The 18,014-nt window shown below is 35.6% G+C and overlaps 1 protein-coding gene and 1 pseudogene across 4 annotated transcripts; both read left to right on the forward strand.

Annotated features, from left to right (window-relative positions):
- The first annotated feature begins 743 nt into the window (after positions 1–743).
- On the forward strand, positions 744–5,109 carry LOC143610843 (scarecrow-like protein 14 pseudogene; annotated as a pseudogene). Of its 3 annotated transcripts, XR_013149660.1 has the most exons (4): positions 744–948; positions 1,593–3,883; positions 4,706–4,761; positions 5,020–5,109. The product of XR_013149660.1 is annotated as a scarecrow-like protein 14 pseudogene, transcript variant X2 (transcript). The 3 variants fall into 3 exon arrangements; XR_013149661.1 differs by having other exon boundaries at positions 744–973; positions 1,619–3,883; positions 4,706–5,107; XR_013149659.1 differs by having other exon boundaries at positions 4,706–5,107.
- A 4,489-nt stretch (positions 5,110–9,598) lies between these two features.
- On the forward strand, positions 9,599–13,243 carry LOC143610836 (uncharacterized). The gene is made up of 9 exons (XM_077085206.1): positions 9,599–9,959; positions 11,027–11,104; positions 11,177–11,201; positions 11,289–11,321; positions 11,416–11,537; positions 11,804–11,934; positions 12,039–12,250; positions 12,319–12,545; positions 13,059–13,243. Exons 1-9 carry the CDS (start codon positions 9,951–9,953, stop codon positions 13,149–13,151), a joined length of 930 nt encoding a protein of 309 aa, XP_076941321.1. The 5' UTR covers positions 9,599–9,950; the 3' UTR covers positions 13,152–13,243.
- Positions 13,244–18,014: the final 4,771 nt, after the last annotated feature.

Raw genomic sequence — 18,014 nt, forward strand, 5'->3', positions numbered from 1 at the left:
GGTTCATGGACACAAACATTGTTTAATTTGATTTGGTTAATCGAGAATGGTCATTCATTCCAGCTACCAAGTTTGTGTTGATGTTTTCTTAACATTTATATTCATATAGTTTTACATATAAACTAATCACACAATACTCATATGCATACATATATTTATATTATTCTTTATATTTATATTATAAAGGAAACTAATCACACAATAAGACTATACAAGTATTTTAAAGAAAAATTAAAATTTTTAACAAACAAACATTAAAGAATGCAATCAGATGTAAACAAATATAAAGAGAAACGTAACTAAATAAATGGATGAACGTAAACGAATATTTCCACGTCGAATGTTGTCTTATCTTTTATTCTTGTCATTTACAAGAGAATAACTAAATAAATGGACGAAGTTTTCGTGGTCGAACGTTGTCTTATCTTCTATTCTATTCTATTAGGCCATGTGTAGTGGGGCTTGGGTTTGGGCGATTTTAGGCGATAATGGGCGCGAACACCGCCCCCTGGGCTACAAGGGCGAAATGTGGAGAGGCGATGAATATTTGTCGCTGCTTTCTTGTTTCATTTATTATTATTATATTTTGTATGTGTGTGATAGATATATGTATATAGTAATATATATTATTATTATATTACTATTGTAGCCCTTACACCATTACACCCTAAAAACAAATTCTCATATCTTGCTGCCAATACGCATAGCCTTATGGTGAATATAATTTACAAGTGAAAAATAAATGGTCAAAGAGATGCCTCCTTCCAATCCAACCGACTGTAACATAGCATAGCATATACATATACGTCATGGTGACGGCAGAGTCAACTCACCTCTAACCTCGAACCTTCGTTCACAAATCAACTAAACGCTAGGGTTTATAAAATGTAAAATCGACAGCTAAATTCTTTTATTATCTTTTTTATTCCAAACAACCGCTGTTATCAGGTATCTCATACACGCTTTGTTTTAGGTTTTATTTAATATTTATTGATTGCTTATGAGCTAGCGGTTATTATTATTATTATTATTATTATTATCTATTAAGTTCGAAATCATTAGGTTTGATTTATTGATTATTTACTGAATTCATGATGATTAGGTTTGATTTATTATTATTATTAGGTTTAGTTTTTTATTATTTACTAAATTCACGATGATTAGGTTTGATTTATTGATTATTTACTGAATTCATGATGATTAGGTTTGATATATTAATATTATTAGGTTTCATTTTTGATTATTTACTAAATTCACGATGATTAGGTTTCATTTGTTGATTATTTACTAGTTCATGATTATCAGGCTTGATTTATTGATTAATTACTAGTTCATGATTATCAGGTTTCTTTTTTTTATTGAAGCGAATGGATTGGTATAGTTAGATTCAAATTTTTTGTCTAGAAATTGATTTTTTGATAGATCGTCCTGTTTACGTTACAGCTCTCCATTGATCGTTACTTTGTTGAATTTGTGGAAGTTATTAAGATGATCTGTTTCTTTTTTTACGCTTTGAATTTTTGAAATCGCTTGTAGAAATAATAGCTGAAGACTCCGCCTGATAACTTTTTTGCTTGCTAATGATGATTCAGGTGCGTGCCTGCTTGTTGAGGTTTAGTTTTGGCTTGTGTTTTGTGGAGATCAAAGCTTAGATGGTTATGGAATCAGGAGACGATGACTACTTGGCTTACTTAAACGGTTTCTCTTTGAATGACGAGAGCATCACGCCTCTCTTTGGCTCGAATCCTGGTCTCACCAACGGATATAGATTCAGAGATGAACGTTTAGATTTCAGTTTTCTAGAATCTTCTAACTCAGCACTTAAGTCTGCTCCATGCACTTCAGATCTATCTTCGTGTGTATCTACGGAGTCAGACTATGCTGAGGAGTTTGGTGACTGTGTCATCAAGTACATAAACCAGATTCTTGTGGATGAAGATGTTGAGGCTAAACAAAGCATGTTTCATGACCCGTTAGCCTTGCAAGCAACCGAAAAATCGTTCTATGAGGCATTAGGTGAAAATCACCATCCTCCACAACATATACCATCTAATAGTGAAACACCTGAAACCTTTTTCAGTAGTTTAAGCGAGTACAGTCCAAACGGCAGCAACACCGCTGATTCTCACTGGTCTGGTGGTGATTCCTTAGAGGCAAAATTATCATCTGCTCAAACTCCTTCTCTTGAATACCCTTTATTGTCTTCATTTAGCTCTACCACAAGTGTTGCTAATGATGCGACATTGGACACGTTGACTAGTCAACAGCTAGTTGAAAACATATTCAGTGACAGTGAGTCTATCTTGCAGTTCAATAGAGGGATGGAAGAAGCTAGTAAGTTTCTTCCTTCTATTAAACCTCTTGTTATCGATTTGGATCAATACAACTTGCCTTCAAATACACGAGGTAATAATTTTGTTATTAAGGAAGAGACTGTGGAGACGGATAATATATTCAAAGGACGAAAACATTACCAAATTGAAGATAATGGTTACGAGGAAGAAAGAAGTAGAAAGCAATCTGCCATTTATGTAGAAGAAGTTATATCTGAAATGTTTGATAGAGTTGCTATCTGTACTGATCCTGGTGGTCCGTCAATGTCTGCCTGTGAAGAACCACCTAAAAGTGTAACAAAAAAGTTTCAAAAAAATCAATCATATGGGTACAGCAGTGGTTGGATTACTCGTTCTTGGGGAGGAAACTCTGGTGAACTTATGGATGTTAGAACACTATTGGTCAACTGTGCACAATCAGTTGCTGCTAATGACCGTTTGGCCGCAAACGAACAGTTGAAACAAATAAGACAGCATGCTTCTCCTGTAGGTGACGCTCCACAAAGGTTAGCTTATATCTTTGCCACTGGTCTCGAGGCCCGTTTAGCTGGCACGGGCTCTCAGCTTTATGCTGCCAACAGCGCCACATCAATATCAGCTTCTGAAAAGTTGAAAGCCTATCAACTTTACCTTTCCGCCTGCCCGTTCAAGAAAATCGCCATTTTCTTCGCTAATAAAATGTTATACGATGCAGCTTTAACGTCCTCCACCCTTCATATTATAGATTTTGGGATTGCATACGGTTTTCAGTGGCCCGTTCTCATTAAGCATCTTTCACAGAGGCCTGGTGGGCCACCAAAGTTAAGGATTACTGGAATCGAGCTCCCAAGGTCCGGATTTAGGCCCGCTGAAGGTGTAGAGGAAACAGGCCGACGTTTGGCTGATTATTGTGCAAAACATAACGTCCCGTTTGAGTATAACGCAATAGCAACTCAAAACTGGGAGTCAGTTAAAGTTGAAGATTTAAAGCTTCAAAGAAATGAGTGTGTTGCTGTGAACACACTAATTCGATTCAGGAACTTGCTTGACGAGTCGGTTATTGTCGATAGCCCACGTGACAGTGTTTTGAAATTAATAAAAGAGATGAAACCCGATATTTTTGTTCAAACGGTGGTGGACGGATCTTACAACTCGCCATATTTTGTCACGCGTTTCAAGGAAGCTCTTTTTCATTTTTCATCTATGTTTGATATGTTTGATGCTACATTAGACCGTAATTATGAACAAAGGATGAATTTTGAAAAGGAGTTTTTCGGGCGTGAGGCTATAAATGTGATTGCGTGTGAAGGTGGCGAGCGGGTTGAGAGGCCCGAGACCTACAAGCAATGGCAAGAACGGCTCTCACGGGCTGGGTTCAAGGTCAAACCTTTGAACCGTGAGCTTGTGTCAAGACTGCGGGCCAGTGTGAAATCAGGGTATCATAGGGACTTTGTGTTTGATGATGACGGGAAATGGGTGTTACAGGGTTGGAAAGGTCGGATTTTGCGGGCTAGTTCGTGTTGGGTGCCTGCATAGGGGGAATCCACATGATGCTTCAAAGTTTACAAAAGGTATTTTTTTTAGTATGAGTTCATTATTATCTTGTTATATAATCATTAGTTAAGTACTTAATTTCTAGATAAATATTAATTAAACCCTTAAGGGCTATTATTAACTACTAATCTTTTTAAAGTTAAAAAAAGGTATATTAATTCGATGCGTACTATTTATTAAGCAGAATGCACAATCTTTATAAAACTAAAAACAATAAAAAAGAATATATTAATCCAGTCCAATCACTCTCACCCTTTTTAATTGATACGAAAAATATAACCGTTGGACTATATAAGTCAAATTTAAACTAATAAACTAAAAGGGTTATTTTGGTCAAATCGCATGGACTAAAATCGTATTTAACTCCTTTTTTATTTTGTTTTGAAGTAATTACTGGTTTATAGATTTAACTACCATCCATCACTATCTGCCTCAGCCTCCAAATTTTCTCTCAAAACAACTGAAAGAAGTGAAAAATGGTTGGGGGAGAAATTAATAGGTGGATATGGTTTAATGTTAGATTCTTTGAAATAAAATAAAAATGTAGCTGTCAAGTATAGCCCCATGGTTTGTTGCTATCAGCCTATCAGAACCCTTTAATTTATCTGAATTTATATTAATATTTTAATTATAATTATATAATGGTAGCTATCGTGTACATTAGGTATTTATAAATTTAATAAACAAAGGGACATAATATGTTCATTTAAACACTGTTTAAAACCGACTCTTATCAGCTTTTGACATTAAATATTTGCCCTTTCTGGTCCGAAAATGTTTTGATTTTTTAGCCAATCTGTTTATTTAATTACAAATTAACAAGTTGTTCTTGTTGTCAGATGATGGCTTTTAACTAAGAAGGATGGGATATGAGGACTGAATTTGTGAGCTACTTGTAAGTCATGCATATCATAATCTGGTCATTAAGTAGTTGTTTGATTAGTGTTTAGGAAAACGTGTGTGATCAGATACATTATGGTATATGCTAATTTACTGGGATTGTTATAGAAAAACATAATTAATGTAACAGAATTTTGTCTGTAAGTGATCTCTGTTTGAAGTTAGTTTTAGATCGTCTTTCGGGCATACAGGGTTCTACCTTTTAGTTTGTTGTACACTTATACTGAACCCTGATGGCCTGATATATTTACAGGTGAATCTGACATCTTCCTCTATAAACAGAGCATGTTAGTCACTGAAGTTTGTCCAGAATATGGGTAAGTTTTAAGCCTGGCAAACGAGTCAGCTAGGGTGTGTCAAAACGGGTCGATTCAAAAAAAGGGTTATTTTGGGGCGGGACGGGTTTGGGCTGGTTTTTAAAAATCTTTCCAAAATAATATCACCCAGAGTACACGCATTAGACACGTAACCGGCGTCTCAGGGACACGCTACGACACTGGTACGCGTGTAACCAAGCTCCAATACGCGTTTAATACAGCGTTGGACGTGTAACCGGCTCCGCACGAGTAATCAAAGGCTGACTATGGGTTGCAGGTGTGCAATGACTGGACCTAGCCAAGAACCAGATAGAACATATTGGCTACTAATTTAAAGCTTAAATCCTTCCATAAACAGCGGCCTGGTTTAGTTACGGTTTGACACGTTTTTGCACACCTTCATTAAAAAATGTCAGTCAAGTCATAAGTATATGGCAACGAAATTATTGAATTGAGTCATAGTAACAGGTGGATTCAGAAATTGTGAATCATGTTTTGGTTTTCGGATTCAGATTTTTAAAGAATTCTAATTCTAATGATTGTGTAAGATTAAGAGAGAGAAAAAAAATTCCCTGATTCAATTCATATTTAAAATACTAAATAGTTTTGAAGTATTAGGGTGTTTAATGTGTTATCCTAAATATGTGGTTTTATGGTTTGAGTATATTGTCATGTGACGCTGCAGTCTTGGCATGTTTAAATCTGTATAAATGGCAATTTTATAATGTATATAGTTAGTTATATGCAATTTGTATCTACATGTTGGCCCATAAAAAGTCAAAAACATGTGCAAATACCATTGCCATCTATTGTTTTGTGAAACTGTGCTCAGTCAACTTGAGCTTAACTAGCTTAAGCCATACCGAAACTGAATTAATGATTCGACGAGTCTTTACTATATTAGTTTGCACTCGAAGAATTGAATCATGAATGCGTTATATGCAACATATACGTTATAAATATTTCAATCATTAATGCGGGTTTAGTTTGCACTCAAAGAAGAATTGAATCATGAATGTGTTATATGTAACATATACGTTATAATTATTTCAATCGTTAGTGTAGGTTTCACCAACACAATCATGCTCTCGTGTTTGTTAAAAGCATCATGATGATGGGCGTCGGATCCGGATTAACTACTTGACTGGCATCTGATCCAGACCCGTTTTTTGACTAATGATGTGTCTGGGATGATTAACCTGGATGGCCGGATGCATCCTTTGGACTTGGGTCCAGGCTCGGTCCATGCCTATTACTCTATTAGGCCCCAAGTGTAACCTATAGTCCTATACCCTTCTCTATATAAGGTATGCTGGACCTTCTCTCATGGGGGCTTTTACACGCAACGCGTATTACACATTATACACTCTAGTTACAAAGTACGACGACACACTCTGTTCCACTTTCCTTTCTTCTAACACACTCCTTTCTATATATCTGTCTATTCAATACACTTGAAAGAGAATTTTTAGCAACTCATATCCGTTTACTAGTTCTCTTACGTGATATCTGACATTGATTCGTATATCTTCTGGGAATTGTTTAAACATATAGACATAAACATTAATAAGATGAGTGGTTGGTTTCACAAATTATGATTGATTTTATAATTCTAAAGCTCCTGATATGTTTTGATTACCATAGTATAAGAAACCTCTTATACATTACCGCCTCAGTAGTTTTGAATGAGTATCTTTTAGTGATAATAATCGTCAATGTTAGCAAATCCACCTATGATGCTCTTATTTTCTTCTATGGTTCACGCAACCAATGGATGTTATATATTGCCTCATTGTTAGAGACTTGCAACTTTTAGATTTTTTTTTTAAATTATTGTAAGAAAGTATAATACAAAGGAAGGGTATGTTTGGTTGAAAGGAATGGAATGAAGGGGGAATGGAATGAGAGAAGGAATGAAATAGAACGGAATGAAATGGATCATTACCATTCCTTTGTCTTGTTTGGTTAATATATGGAAATGAAATGAATAATTACGTTATGTTGTTTGGTATTCGAAAAATTTTTTATGAATGAAATAGAAATAATTAAAATATTCCTATCTCAAAATATATAATTTTTTTACAAAAAAAAAAAACCTGAAATGACGACGGTGGTGGTAGCTCTGGAGATGAAAATGGTGGTGGCGGGTGGCGACGGTGGTGGCGTTCAGGCAGGGGGGGGTCAAGCGATGGTAGCATTAGTAGTGATGGCGGTGGTAGGGTGGTGATGACGGTGGTGGTGGCGGTTATGGTCGGGTGGCGATGGTGACAATGTTTGTTGTGGTTATGGCGACGATGGTGGCGGTGGTAGCTTGGGTGGTAAGGTGGTGGTGGTGTAGGTGGTGATGGCGACGGTGGCGGTCAGGTGGTGGTGGCGGCGGAGGTGGTGGTGGTGGTGACAGTGGCGGTGGTGGTCAGATGGTGGTGGCTATGGTAGTGGTGGTGCTGGTGGTGGCGGTCAGGCGGCAGTGGTGGTGGTGGTCAAGCGATGGTAGCATTAGTAGTGATGGCGGTGGTAGGGTGGTGATGACGGTGGTGGTGGCGGTTATGGTCAGGTGGGACGGTGACTATGGTTGTTGTGGTTATGGCGATGATGGTGGCTGTGGTAGCTTGGGTGGTAAGGTGGTGGTGGTGTAGGTGGTGATGGCGACGGTGGCGGTCAGGTGGTGGTGGCGGCGACGGTGGTGGCGGCGGAGGTGGTGGTGACGGTGGCGGTGGTTGTTGTTAGATGATGGTGTTGTTGAGAAAGTAGGTTGAAGGAGGAATGAAATGAAAAAAAAAAGGGAGTAGGAAGAAATGGTTTTGATGGAATGAGATTCCATTTGTAATGGATGATTTCATTCCATTGTGCAACTAAACACCTCTTATTTCATTCCCACGTAATGAATCATTCCATTCCGCCTGTTATTACTGCATAACAAACGCTACCTAAAATAATGACACCGTGCAGGTCTTTTAATTTTACTTTTGAACACGAGAAATAACATTATAAAAAACTAGCAAGACGTCACAGAAAAAACAAAAAGAGTGAAAATAAAAGTTGTAGAACGTAATAGTAGATTGTCTTTTAGATTGCACAAAATTTGATTTATTGTTAACTCAATAACAAAAAAGAAGCATAATAGTAAAATCACTACGCATCTTATCTACCATTATGGTTTTGGTTGGGTCGTATAGGCTTTGTCTTTTGAAAAGAAAATTAGGGTTCAAATCCTAACATCGTGTATATTATTTGTGTAATTTAGAAATAGGAATAGATGAGTAATTGTAGGTGTGAGAAAAAAACCGAAGTGACCGAACCATAACCGAAAAATCTAAATAACCAACTCGAATTAATCAATCCAAAGACATAACCGACGGTTCAATCTTGAATTTTTGAGAAAACTGAATTTTCGGTTCGGTTATCATAGTGGATTTTTATAATTGATTTAACTGAACCAAACTGAGTTACCAAATTAAGCATTTGCACTTTTTATGCATTTCCAACAATTATTTTATACATCTCAAGCTGTTATACCTCCATTCATATTTTCGCATATATATTTACACCTTGTTTACAATTTGCTTCATATGACCATTTAGGATAATTTTGATATGGATTAGTGATCCATATGCTTTTGGTATTTTTTGATCATAAGACCATGCATAGTTAAAAGTTAAAACTTTTCATACTTAAAGGCGTTTTGTGACATATGATGTTCCAATTAACATTTAAGAGTTTTGTAAAAAGTATTGCATTGGTAAAAAGCCCACAACTCTCATGCAATCATTACCCACCTTCTCTTCATCTCTCACAAAACGCCTCCCCTTCAATGTATGTACACAACTTTGACACCCAAATAGCCTCCCAAAATTTGGAAGGGGGCGGTGTACATAACGTTTTAGGCCAAAACTCCGGTCAAAACTCCCCCACTACGTATGGTAGGAAATTTAAAAATGAATTTAGGTTTCAACTTCCACGTTTTTGGATATTCGTGCTTTTTTTTAGTGTTTTACTTAAATACATGAACATAAATCATGATGCCACAAACCTGACCCAACATTCATTATTCTAGATCATAAATAGCCCAACAAAAACTTGCAAGTTTAAATTTTTGTTTAAAAACCCAAGCAAAATACATTGGTTCATTAACTGAAAATTAACCGAGCCGATCCATAATCGAATTAACGGTTTTAGTAACCTTTATGGTTTTCACATAACTGAACATGTCCGTTTCAGTTACAATGAAAGCCCATAATTGAATCGAACCAGATCATGCTCACCCCTAGATGAGTAGGAGGAGTGTTTATCGGGTAATCGATTATTCGATTTAAGCTGTTCAGATTCTTCAAATTTGAAAATTTTATGACCTTATTCAAAATCCGACCCCTCTGAATTAACTAACGATATTCATATCCGATCCTAATTCAATTATCTTAATTCAATTATGATAGGATTCGAATATGGAATATTAAAAAAATAAAGCTATTTAAATTGGTTAGATACTCGTTTAATCCGAATAAATAAATATTCGATTTTGGTTTGTATGAACACCTATATATATAAACTTGATCTTGAACACGAAACCAATAACAGGGTTTATTTACATAGCTCTGCTACTGATTAACCAAAACAAAGGTCGTCTTCAATTCTTCAATATCTTTCTTTCAATCAACACCCAGATGATTTCTTGTATTACAAACACCACACTTGTTTCTTAATTATTGTGGGTGTTGACTTCAGTTACAATTAAAGTCTTCATCTTTGATAATCGAATCCGTTTAAGCATTGATCTCGTTACCAACTTCATCGATTAATATTAACAGTGTTGTTTTTGTACAGGTTTCCAGTTATCTTTCGATAAAACTGTAATATATTAAAGTTTATCATGGCATTGGTATGATTCTTGTTTAATTGCTCATTGATTGTTTGGAATTGTATTATTGTTTAGTACTGTTCAATACATAGATCTTTTAGATGCAATTAGATTTATGCACACAAGGTGTTTGTTAAAATGTCTAAGTGGGTTTTAGGGCATACTGGTTTTTATGTTCTACCCATTTGGTTGAGTTTCCAATGAGCCGAGCCCGGATCGTTTTGACTTGTGAGAATTTGTGCTCTTTTTCTAAAGCTCGACCTTGCCTTGTTTGTTATCTATTTATTAAATAATTTATGTACGTGTTGTATATTTTGAGCTCGTGTAGTATCTTAAATGAGCCAAGTACTGGCTTCGGTGGTGTAATGTGAAATTATCAAATTAATGCATAGAAGTCGGAAAGAGGTAGAATTTAAAAATGCATGAGGCTTGTAAAGGCTCAGCGCTGAGCCTAAACAAGCTTCCCATACAAGGCTCGAGCTCGGGCTTGGTTCAAGCAGCGCGGATTGTTTGTACTCCTAGTTTCTATATATTGCAAGCTCAAATGTCGTTAAAAAATTGCGGAAGATTTGTTTGGATATATCAATTCATTGCAATTTGTTGCTTTAAAGCTCATATATTAATTGATATCTCCAAACAAATTTTCCGCAATTTTTTAACGACATTTGAGCATTTGTATGCGATATATAGAAACTAGGAGTACAAACAATCTGCGCTGCTTGCGACCTACTCGAGATCGGATCAATAAAAGGCACGACATGAGCAGAGCTATTTCGAGCTTGAGCCAAGCCCAAGCTCGAGCCTTGTATGGGAAGCTTGTTTTGGCTCACTGAGCCTTTACAAGCCTCATGCATTTTTAAATATTACCTCTTTTGGACTTCTATGCATTAATTTGATAATGGTTGAAATTTTAAGACAGTTTTGCATCTGATTGAAATGGTATAACACATGCTTCTTCGACAATAAAAGATGATCTTGAGCTATCATAAATCTACTTGATTAGTTGAAAATTAGCATACCGTTTGTCATGCATCGTTCTCTTCATTAGTTCAGTGTAAAACTACTGACCCTGATTTGTTTTTTACCAGGAAGAAGATATTTACCATGACCCTCCTGCAACATTTGAACAAAATTATCGATGTTACCCTGTTTCTTTTATTGAAAAGGTATCAGTTAGTTATAATCATATACCGTGATCCAACCAAAATATCTTGATGTTTTCCTCTTTCTTTATGCAGTCTCATTTGGAGAAGGGTGATAAAAGTGAGTTTATTCTTTATAATATTTCATGATAATAATCACTCTCTTCTTATGTAAAAGAATTACTAATTTTGCCCCTTTGGTTCTCAGTTATAATGCCTCCATCTGCGCTCGATCGTCTCGGTTAGTGAGTTTTATACTTTTGTGTTTAAAGAAAACTTCAAATTGATTGACTAAAAATAGTTCATCAAATCTTTATGTTTTCTCGTTTATGCAGCCTATTTGCAGATTGATTATCCAATGTTATTTGAACTAAAGAACCCTTCTGCCAGTAAAGTTTCACATTGTGGTGTGCTGGAATTTATAGCAGATGAGGGCTTGATTTATCTTCCATACTGGGCATGAATCCTTCATACGTATGTTACAAACTTATACTATTCAACAATGATTTGATTTATATTGGATACTATGGTAGTATGGTTTAGAAGATTTTATGCATTAAATATACACATTTGATTACTTTCAACCCGTTTGACTCGTTTGTTAAGAGATATAATAAAACTTAGCCCAAGTTGGCTCATTGATAAGCAAACGAGTCGAAGTTGCCGCTTATAGTATAAAACTTGAAAAACACCTCATTTCTGATTCTTTATTTTGACCATTAGATGATGGAGAACATGCTGTTACAAGAAGGAGATATTGTAAATGTGAAGAATGCCAGTTTATCAAAAGGAACTTATGTGAAACTTCAACCTCACACCATGGATTTTCTTGATATTTCCAACCCGAAAGCTATGTTAGTGTCATGTTGTTTATGTTTTCTTTTATAATGCTATCCATGTTAAGAGAACTTATGTGAAACTTCTCTAATTGTTGTTTGATCTGTGTTTAAACTACCAGATTAGAGACATCATTAAGAAGCTACTCATGCTTAACCACTGGTGACACAATCATGGTGTCGTATAACAACAAAAAGTTTTATATTGACATTGTTGAAACTAAACCGTCACATGCAATAAGCATAATTGAAACGGATTGTGAAGTGGACTTTGCACAACCACTTGACTATAAAGAACCTGAAAGACCTTTGAAATCTAAAGTGCCACCTGAAGGTCGGGTATATTATTATTTTTTGAACTTTTGTCAAGATACGATTGTAAAAGTTAATGTTGAATGGCAGTTGAGGAAGAAGAACCAGCTAAGAAAATACCCAAGTTTAATCCATTTAGCGGTTCGGGTAGACGGTTAGATGGGAAACCGGCTGAGCCTGTGATTCAACCACAGAAAACCGAAGCTACAACCAGTGATGCTAATGGCTCGATGCCATCAAGCTCGGGTTCAAGAAAACGTTCTGGGAAGCTTGTTTTTGGTTCAAGCGCAGATCAAAAGTCAAATGGAATACCAAAAGTATGATTATTTTTCTCACTAAAGTAGTGGTTTTGGTCATATAGGTGACGATTTTGACCCATCTGCATATGAATGGGTTGATTCGCATTGTGTTTTCTGTTTTAAAGCTTAACCAGGTAGAAAAAGTCAACTTAAAAGGAAACGAGGGTAGAAAATTTCAACCATAAAGTAAACGGGTCATATAGGTAACAATTTTGACCCGTTGACTTATGAATGAGTTTTTTTAATTATGTTTCATCCAGGTAGAAAAAGTCAACTGAAAAGAAAATGTGTCAAAGGGGTACAAAATTCAGCTTAAAAAGAAACGGGTCAAACAAGTCGAAAATTGTTCAAAGTGTATTTTTATTTTTTAATGCATAAAGCTTTCTAAATCGTTTGATTAAAACTTTTTGGGTTATTATCTAAAACAATCGAACCTTCATGATCATATTTGACTTGCTACCTGTTAGACCAAAAATGTTTTGATTCAACTTAACCCGTCTAGTTTTTGGAATCTGGTCTTTTGAATTGCAGGCCACAGTTAAAGAAGCAAATCAGGATTCATCTAAGAAGGAAGAACCCAAATTTCAAGCATTTACTGGGAAGAAGTACTCGCTAAAAAAGTAATTATTGTTTCTTTTATAATGAATGTCTGATCATGATCCACATTTTTTGTGCATTCCCAGTAATATCCTTTTGAAACCCATGTAGCTCTGTAGGGTTTTGCACTTTTGCTTATGGTTATAAGTTATTATACTTTGATACATTATTGAATGACTTTTGTGTCGTTTTGAAGGCTTTTGACGTCGTTTGGTGTTGTTTATTGATTAGTTGGAAAAACATTCAGGTTTTCAATTCAAATCTTTTACATCACTCCGCCACCATCGCCCACGCGTTGACATGTGAGGGCATGCAGACCGACATATTTTTTTTTTCTCTATTGTTGTTGCCATCAGTTTACGTAGTTATGCTGTCACTGGAATCTCGCAACCAATGTCTTTTAACACTTATGCGTCGTCTCTTGAGTACCTACATCCTTGAGTGCACTTGGTTGTAAAGATATCTTTTGTACGAGTGCCCTTGACTTATGTTCGATTGCATGCATTAGCAATTTTTTGCTCATGTTTCAGCTTCCAAATGATCACCTGCTCACCATTCCTCTGCTGAAGTTCGCCACCCATATACGCGCTAGGCCAGGCTAACACCTCCTGCTCATAATCCTGATTTCGTATATTGCGATAGGAGACGAAAAGTATCACTCTCACATTCAAGCACGAGTATAACAGTCTCTTAACATTTGTTTACCAGCTCAGCAAATAGGTAGATTCTCTAGCCTAATTCGGGAGCCATACTAGGAAGTAGGAAGCAAGGTGTCATTTATGCTCTACATAATGTTCACACTCACGAGCTTTGACTTTCTAATGGATCCTTATGCCATGTTTGCGGCATTGGATCCATCAGTAACTCGATAAACCTATAGGCTATAGTTGTCATCTATCACCGCGTCCTAAATTTCCTGATAGATTATGTTAAGTGAGTTAAATCACTAAACAAAACAACTGTTGTATAACATTTTATCATTATCACTATATCTTTTAGCAATTAAGGATGAAGCAGATGATTGGCACTCGTGTTGAATCAAAGGCCTCTATCGTAGGCATGCGTGATTTTGGTATGAGGGAGGCTCACTGTTGGTTAAGACATATCTCTCGAACGGTTTTAAGATAAGACCAAATTTTCTTATTGCTAATTATTTATATTGTTAGTTTCAACTCAATAAATATCAGGAAATTTGAGCGCATTCTCACTCTATATTCATTCATTTTAAATTTTATTTCAAAAGTTTAATGTAATTTTTTTAAAAAAAATTCTAATACAAGATAACAAACTCTTTATTCATTTGTTTTAAATTTTATTTCAAAAGTTTAATGTAAATTTAAAAAAAAAAAATCTAATACGAGAAATCAAAGAGGGCCTACAAAACTATTATTAAATAGTTGAATTATGTATGTTTCAAGTGAGTTTTATTTACATGATATTACTTATTCGAATTAAGTATAAACTTTTTAACATGTTAATGGTGCTTCAATACTACGTAGTACGTAGTGACCTTTTTTTGGGTCACATCTATTTATTGAAGTTTAAAAAATAATCAGTGAAATAGTAGTCAAGTTTCATTCGTCTACTATCTATTAAAAGTTTTATAATAATGAATATCGAAACTTAAGCATTCTTAGATTTTAAGTAATTACAGTAGAAAATTATATTAAACACAACATATTTTGCCATTCAAAAATATTTTATTTAATAATGTTCATTTTGATTACATTTGGCCAGCTTTCCTACTTTACATCCAAGGTAAAAATATTTTTTTAAATAATAATAATAATAATAATAATAATAATAGAAAACAAGATTTCCGTTAATGTAGCGCCCTCATTGACGAGATATTTCATTTGTTCATCTCTTTATGTAATCGTCCACTTGAAAATTAAATTTCTTTTTTGTTAAAAAAATATGGCACTTGATACTTTGTAAACCAAACTAGTCATGGAACTATACGCTAGTTCAATTGGTCCTTTTTTATTCGATAAAATTATGGCACCTTATTTGATTCTTCAAAGTATTCAATAAAATTAAAACGCTAAAATCTAAAACTTGATTTTGATTTTAAGATTAAGCTTGTAATTGACATAGTGAAAAAAAAAAGACATGGTTACCAGGGCCGCCTTCGAGAATTTATATGCCTCAGTCGAGCCGAAATAAAAATGCCCGTAAACTCTAACGATTAACGAAATATTATAAGCACAAAAGAAATTTAGGCCTTATGTAAATAAGTTTTTTGTTTGGTTTTAAAATTAAATATTTAAATGAGCTTGCTTGGTTATGATTTAGGTTGTGTAAAAAACTGTGTATGAAAATATACTTAAAAATGTCTAAATTGAGACCAGAACTTGCAACCTTTTGATTGGAAGTCATACCCATTTACCACTAGACCAACCTAGTTATTGTATAATTAGGGTAAAATATTAAATATACATATTTCTTTTTCATAAAAATATATATATAAAAAAAAATTTTGTGCCCCGAAGATTCGGTGCCCCGGTCGGTCACCCACGTTGCCCTATGCCCGAGCCGCCCATAATGGTTACATCAATAACATAGCATAATTTGTTAACTTATTGTAATTTCTTATTCATTGTGTATCATTACTATAACACTTCTGTTAAGATTTCCCACATTTATATCGTATCAGCCTAAACTCTAATCCTGGGATACGATAGCCGTCACATACTCTCCCCCAACTAACTGTCCGAATTGTAAGACAATTTAAAACCCAATGTAACAAATATTGTTAAAAGTGAATCAAAATGACTTTTAAAAGCCAGACCTCTAATCGAATATGTTAGTATAGAGGTAGGGTACTGAAAAGACTCAAATATCCTTAAGTATTACCCGCGGGTCAATCTGAAGTCCCTCATAGGACACCCGCGGGACATATGGATCACCCGCATAATTATTTGAGGAAGGAACACCCTCATGGCATATGCGGATGCATCCTGGCACCCTCAGAAGTCATCCGCAGGACGGAGTATCCGTCCGCATAAGTAACCATGAGGTAATGTCCCGGAATAGCTGTCATTAACCAATAACATTCTAGAAGATCTACCAGATGCTTTCTTGAGCAAATACGTGATTTCTTAGCCAATCAGCAAGGGACACCTGGCCAAGCCGTTATAACCATGCACATGGGCAGTGCTATCTGTGATCCTATCCTGCGAGGACACGTGTCCAGGTTTACATGCACATGCTACGTATAAACTAAACTTGTAATATGAGGACACGTGTCCAGGTGGTTACAAGAGCATCTTCCAAAAGGGACAGCTGGCCCAATCACCTTCCCACACCCTTCGGCTATAAATACCCTCTCGATCATCATAAGGTAATCATCCACTCCCACTGTACTCTCTCAATTTACTTAAATACTTTATCTCCATCAGAATTGTACTTATTCTCACGCCGGAGGGTGGTTACGGGAAGACCCCCCCCCCCTCTTGTCCTTTCCGTAACGAGCTCACGGTGTCTGTTTTGCAGGTTCACGTCATTGGACTTTGGGAATTGCGTTCATATCGTATTGGCATTTAACCATACCCTACCATGTAGACTCATTGAATCTAAGACCCGTTAAGGGAAGTAGATCCGTGTTTCTTCAATTAGTTATTAGTATGAGTTGAAGAGACAATTGTTAGGCCGGAAATTGTTGTATAAATGATTGTCAGAATCATTTATAAACCGATTAGAAAACTAAAATAATAATAATAATAATAAAAAGATGGGTTGACCACTTGACTCTGCTTTTTGATCCTTTGGACCCAATTTTCTATTTATGAGCCCACATGACCGGTTTAGTCACATGGGCCTTATGACGTTTCACTTCACATGACCATCAATTTAATCTAATCTAACAAGTATGATATCATAAAAAAAAATAATTTAAAACAATATACGTAGATTAACTATATTATCTTAACTAATTCATGTATGTTTTATAAACTGAACTATATAAGTATTCTTTCTTTTATAGAATGGTTTTCTTATATTTAGGCTACTACGCTCTTTAAATTTTCAAATTTAAAGAGCCTTTATGTTTCATTCTGATCAGACTATGGGCAAGGGCACAGCTGACAGCTCTTTGAGAACCTGGGATGGCCCCGGTCACCGCCGTTTTCTCCATTAGTAGGGTAAATTTCGTGATTTTTCGCGAAATTTTTTATAAGTATTAAGTGCGGTCCCCCCCCCCCCATTATATTTTTCCAAAATGCTATCGGTCACAACTAATTTTTTTTAAATATAATACCCCATTGTTTGTTTTTTTATAAACTCTCACGGTATTTATAAATAAAAGTTACAAAATAATAGTCGAATAGTAAAATGTTTGTTTTCATAAATATTTTAGGTCTTTGAAATTCTTCTTATAGGTATGCACCCTTATGGATGAGATCGGTACCGTACCGATACCGAAATTCTGATCTCGAAAATCACAAGTTTTTGGTATCGGTACCGATACCAAAATATTCGGTTCGGTACCATGTATTGAAGGTAAAAATTGAAATATACCGGTACCGAAACTCAAAACTTTGGTATATATTCGGTTCCGACGTTACCAAATCGGTACCGATTTCGGTACCGCTACCAATACCAATACCAATACCAATACCGAATTTGCTTATTCCTACTACCATTCTTCTCACATTATCATCAATATTTTAGGTCTTTGTTGGCTAATTTTTTTTATTGTAAGAATAATCGTTTGAATAAATGAAGAGAAAGTAGATAAATAGATGTCATATTGTTTGATCCGACTCGCCGACCCGAATCAACGACACGAACCGAATCGTTGACCCTGACTTCGGTCACCTCCGTGACTAAGCCTAAGCTTCGCCACCGACTATGGGTATGTTTGGCAAAACGAGCTAGTAGTTGTAGCTG

The sequence above is a fragment of the Bidens hawaiensis genome, unplaced genomic scaffold (assembly GCF_021521415.1).
Source record: "Bidens hawaiensis isolate Kalapana, Puna unplaced genomic scaffold, B.hawaiensis_p1.1 tig00028291_1, whole genome shotgun sequence".
In the NCBI taxonomy this organism is placed as follows: domain Eukaryota; kingdom Viridiplantae; phylum Streptophyta; class Magnoliopsida; order Asterales; family Asteraceae; genus Bidens; species Bidens hawaiensis.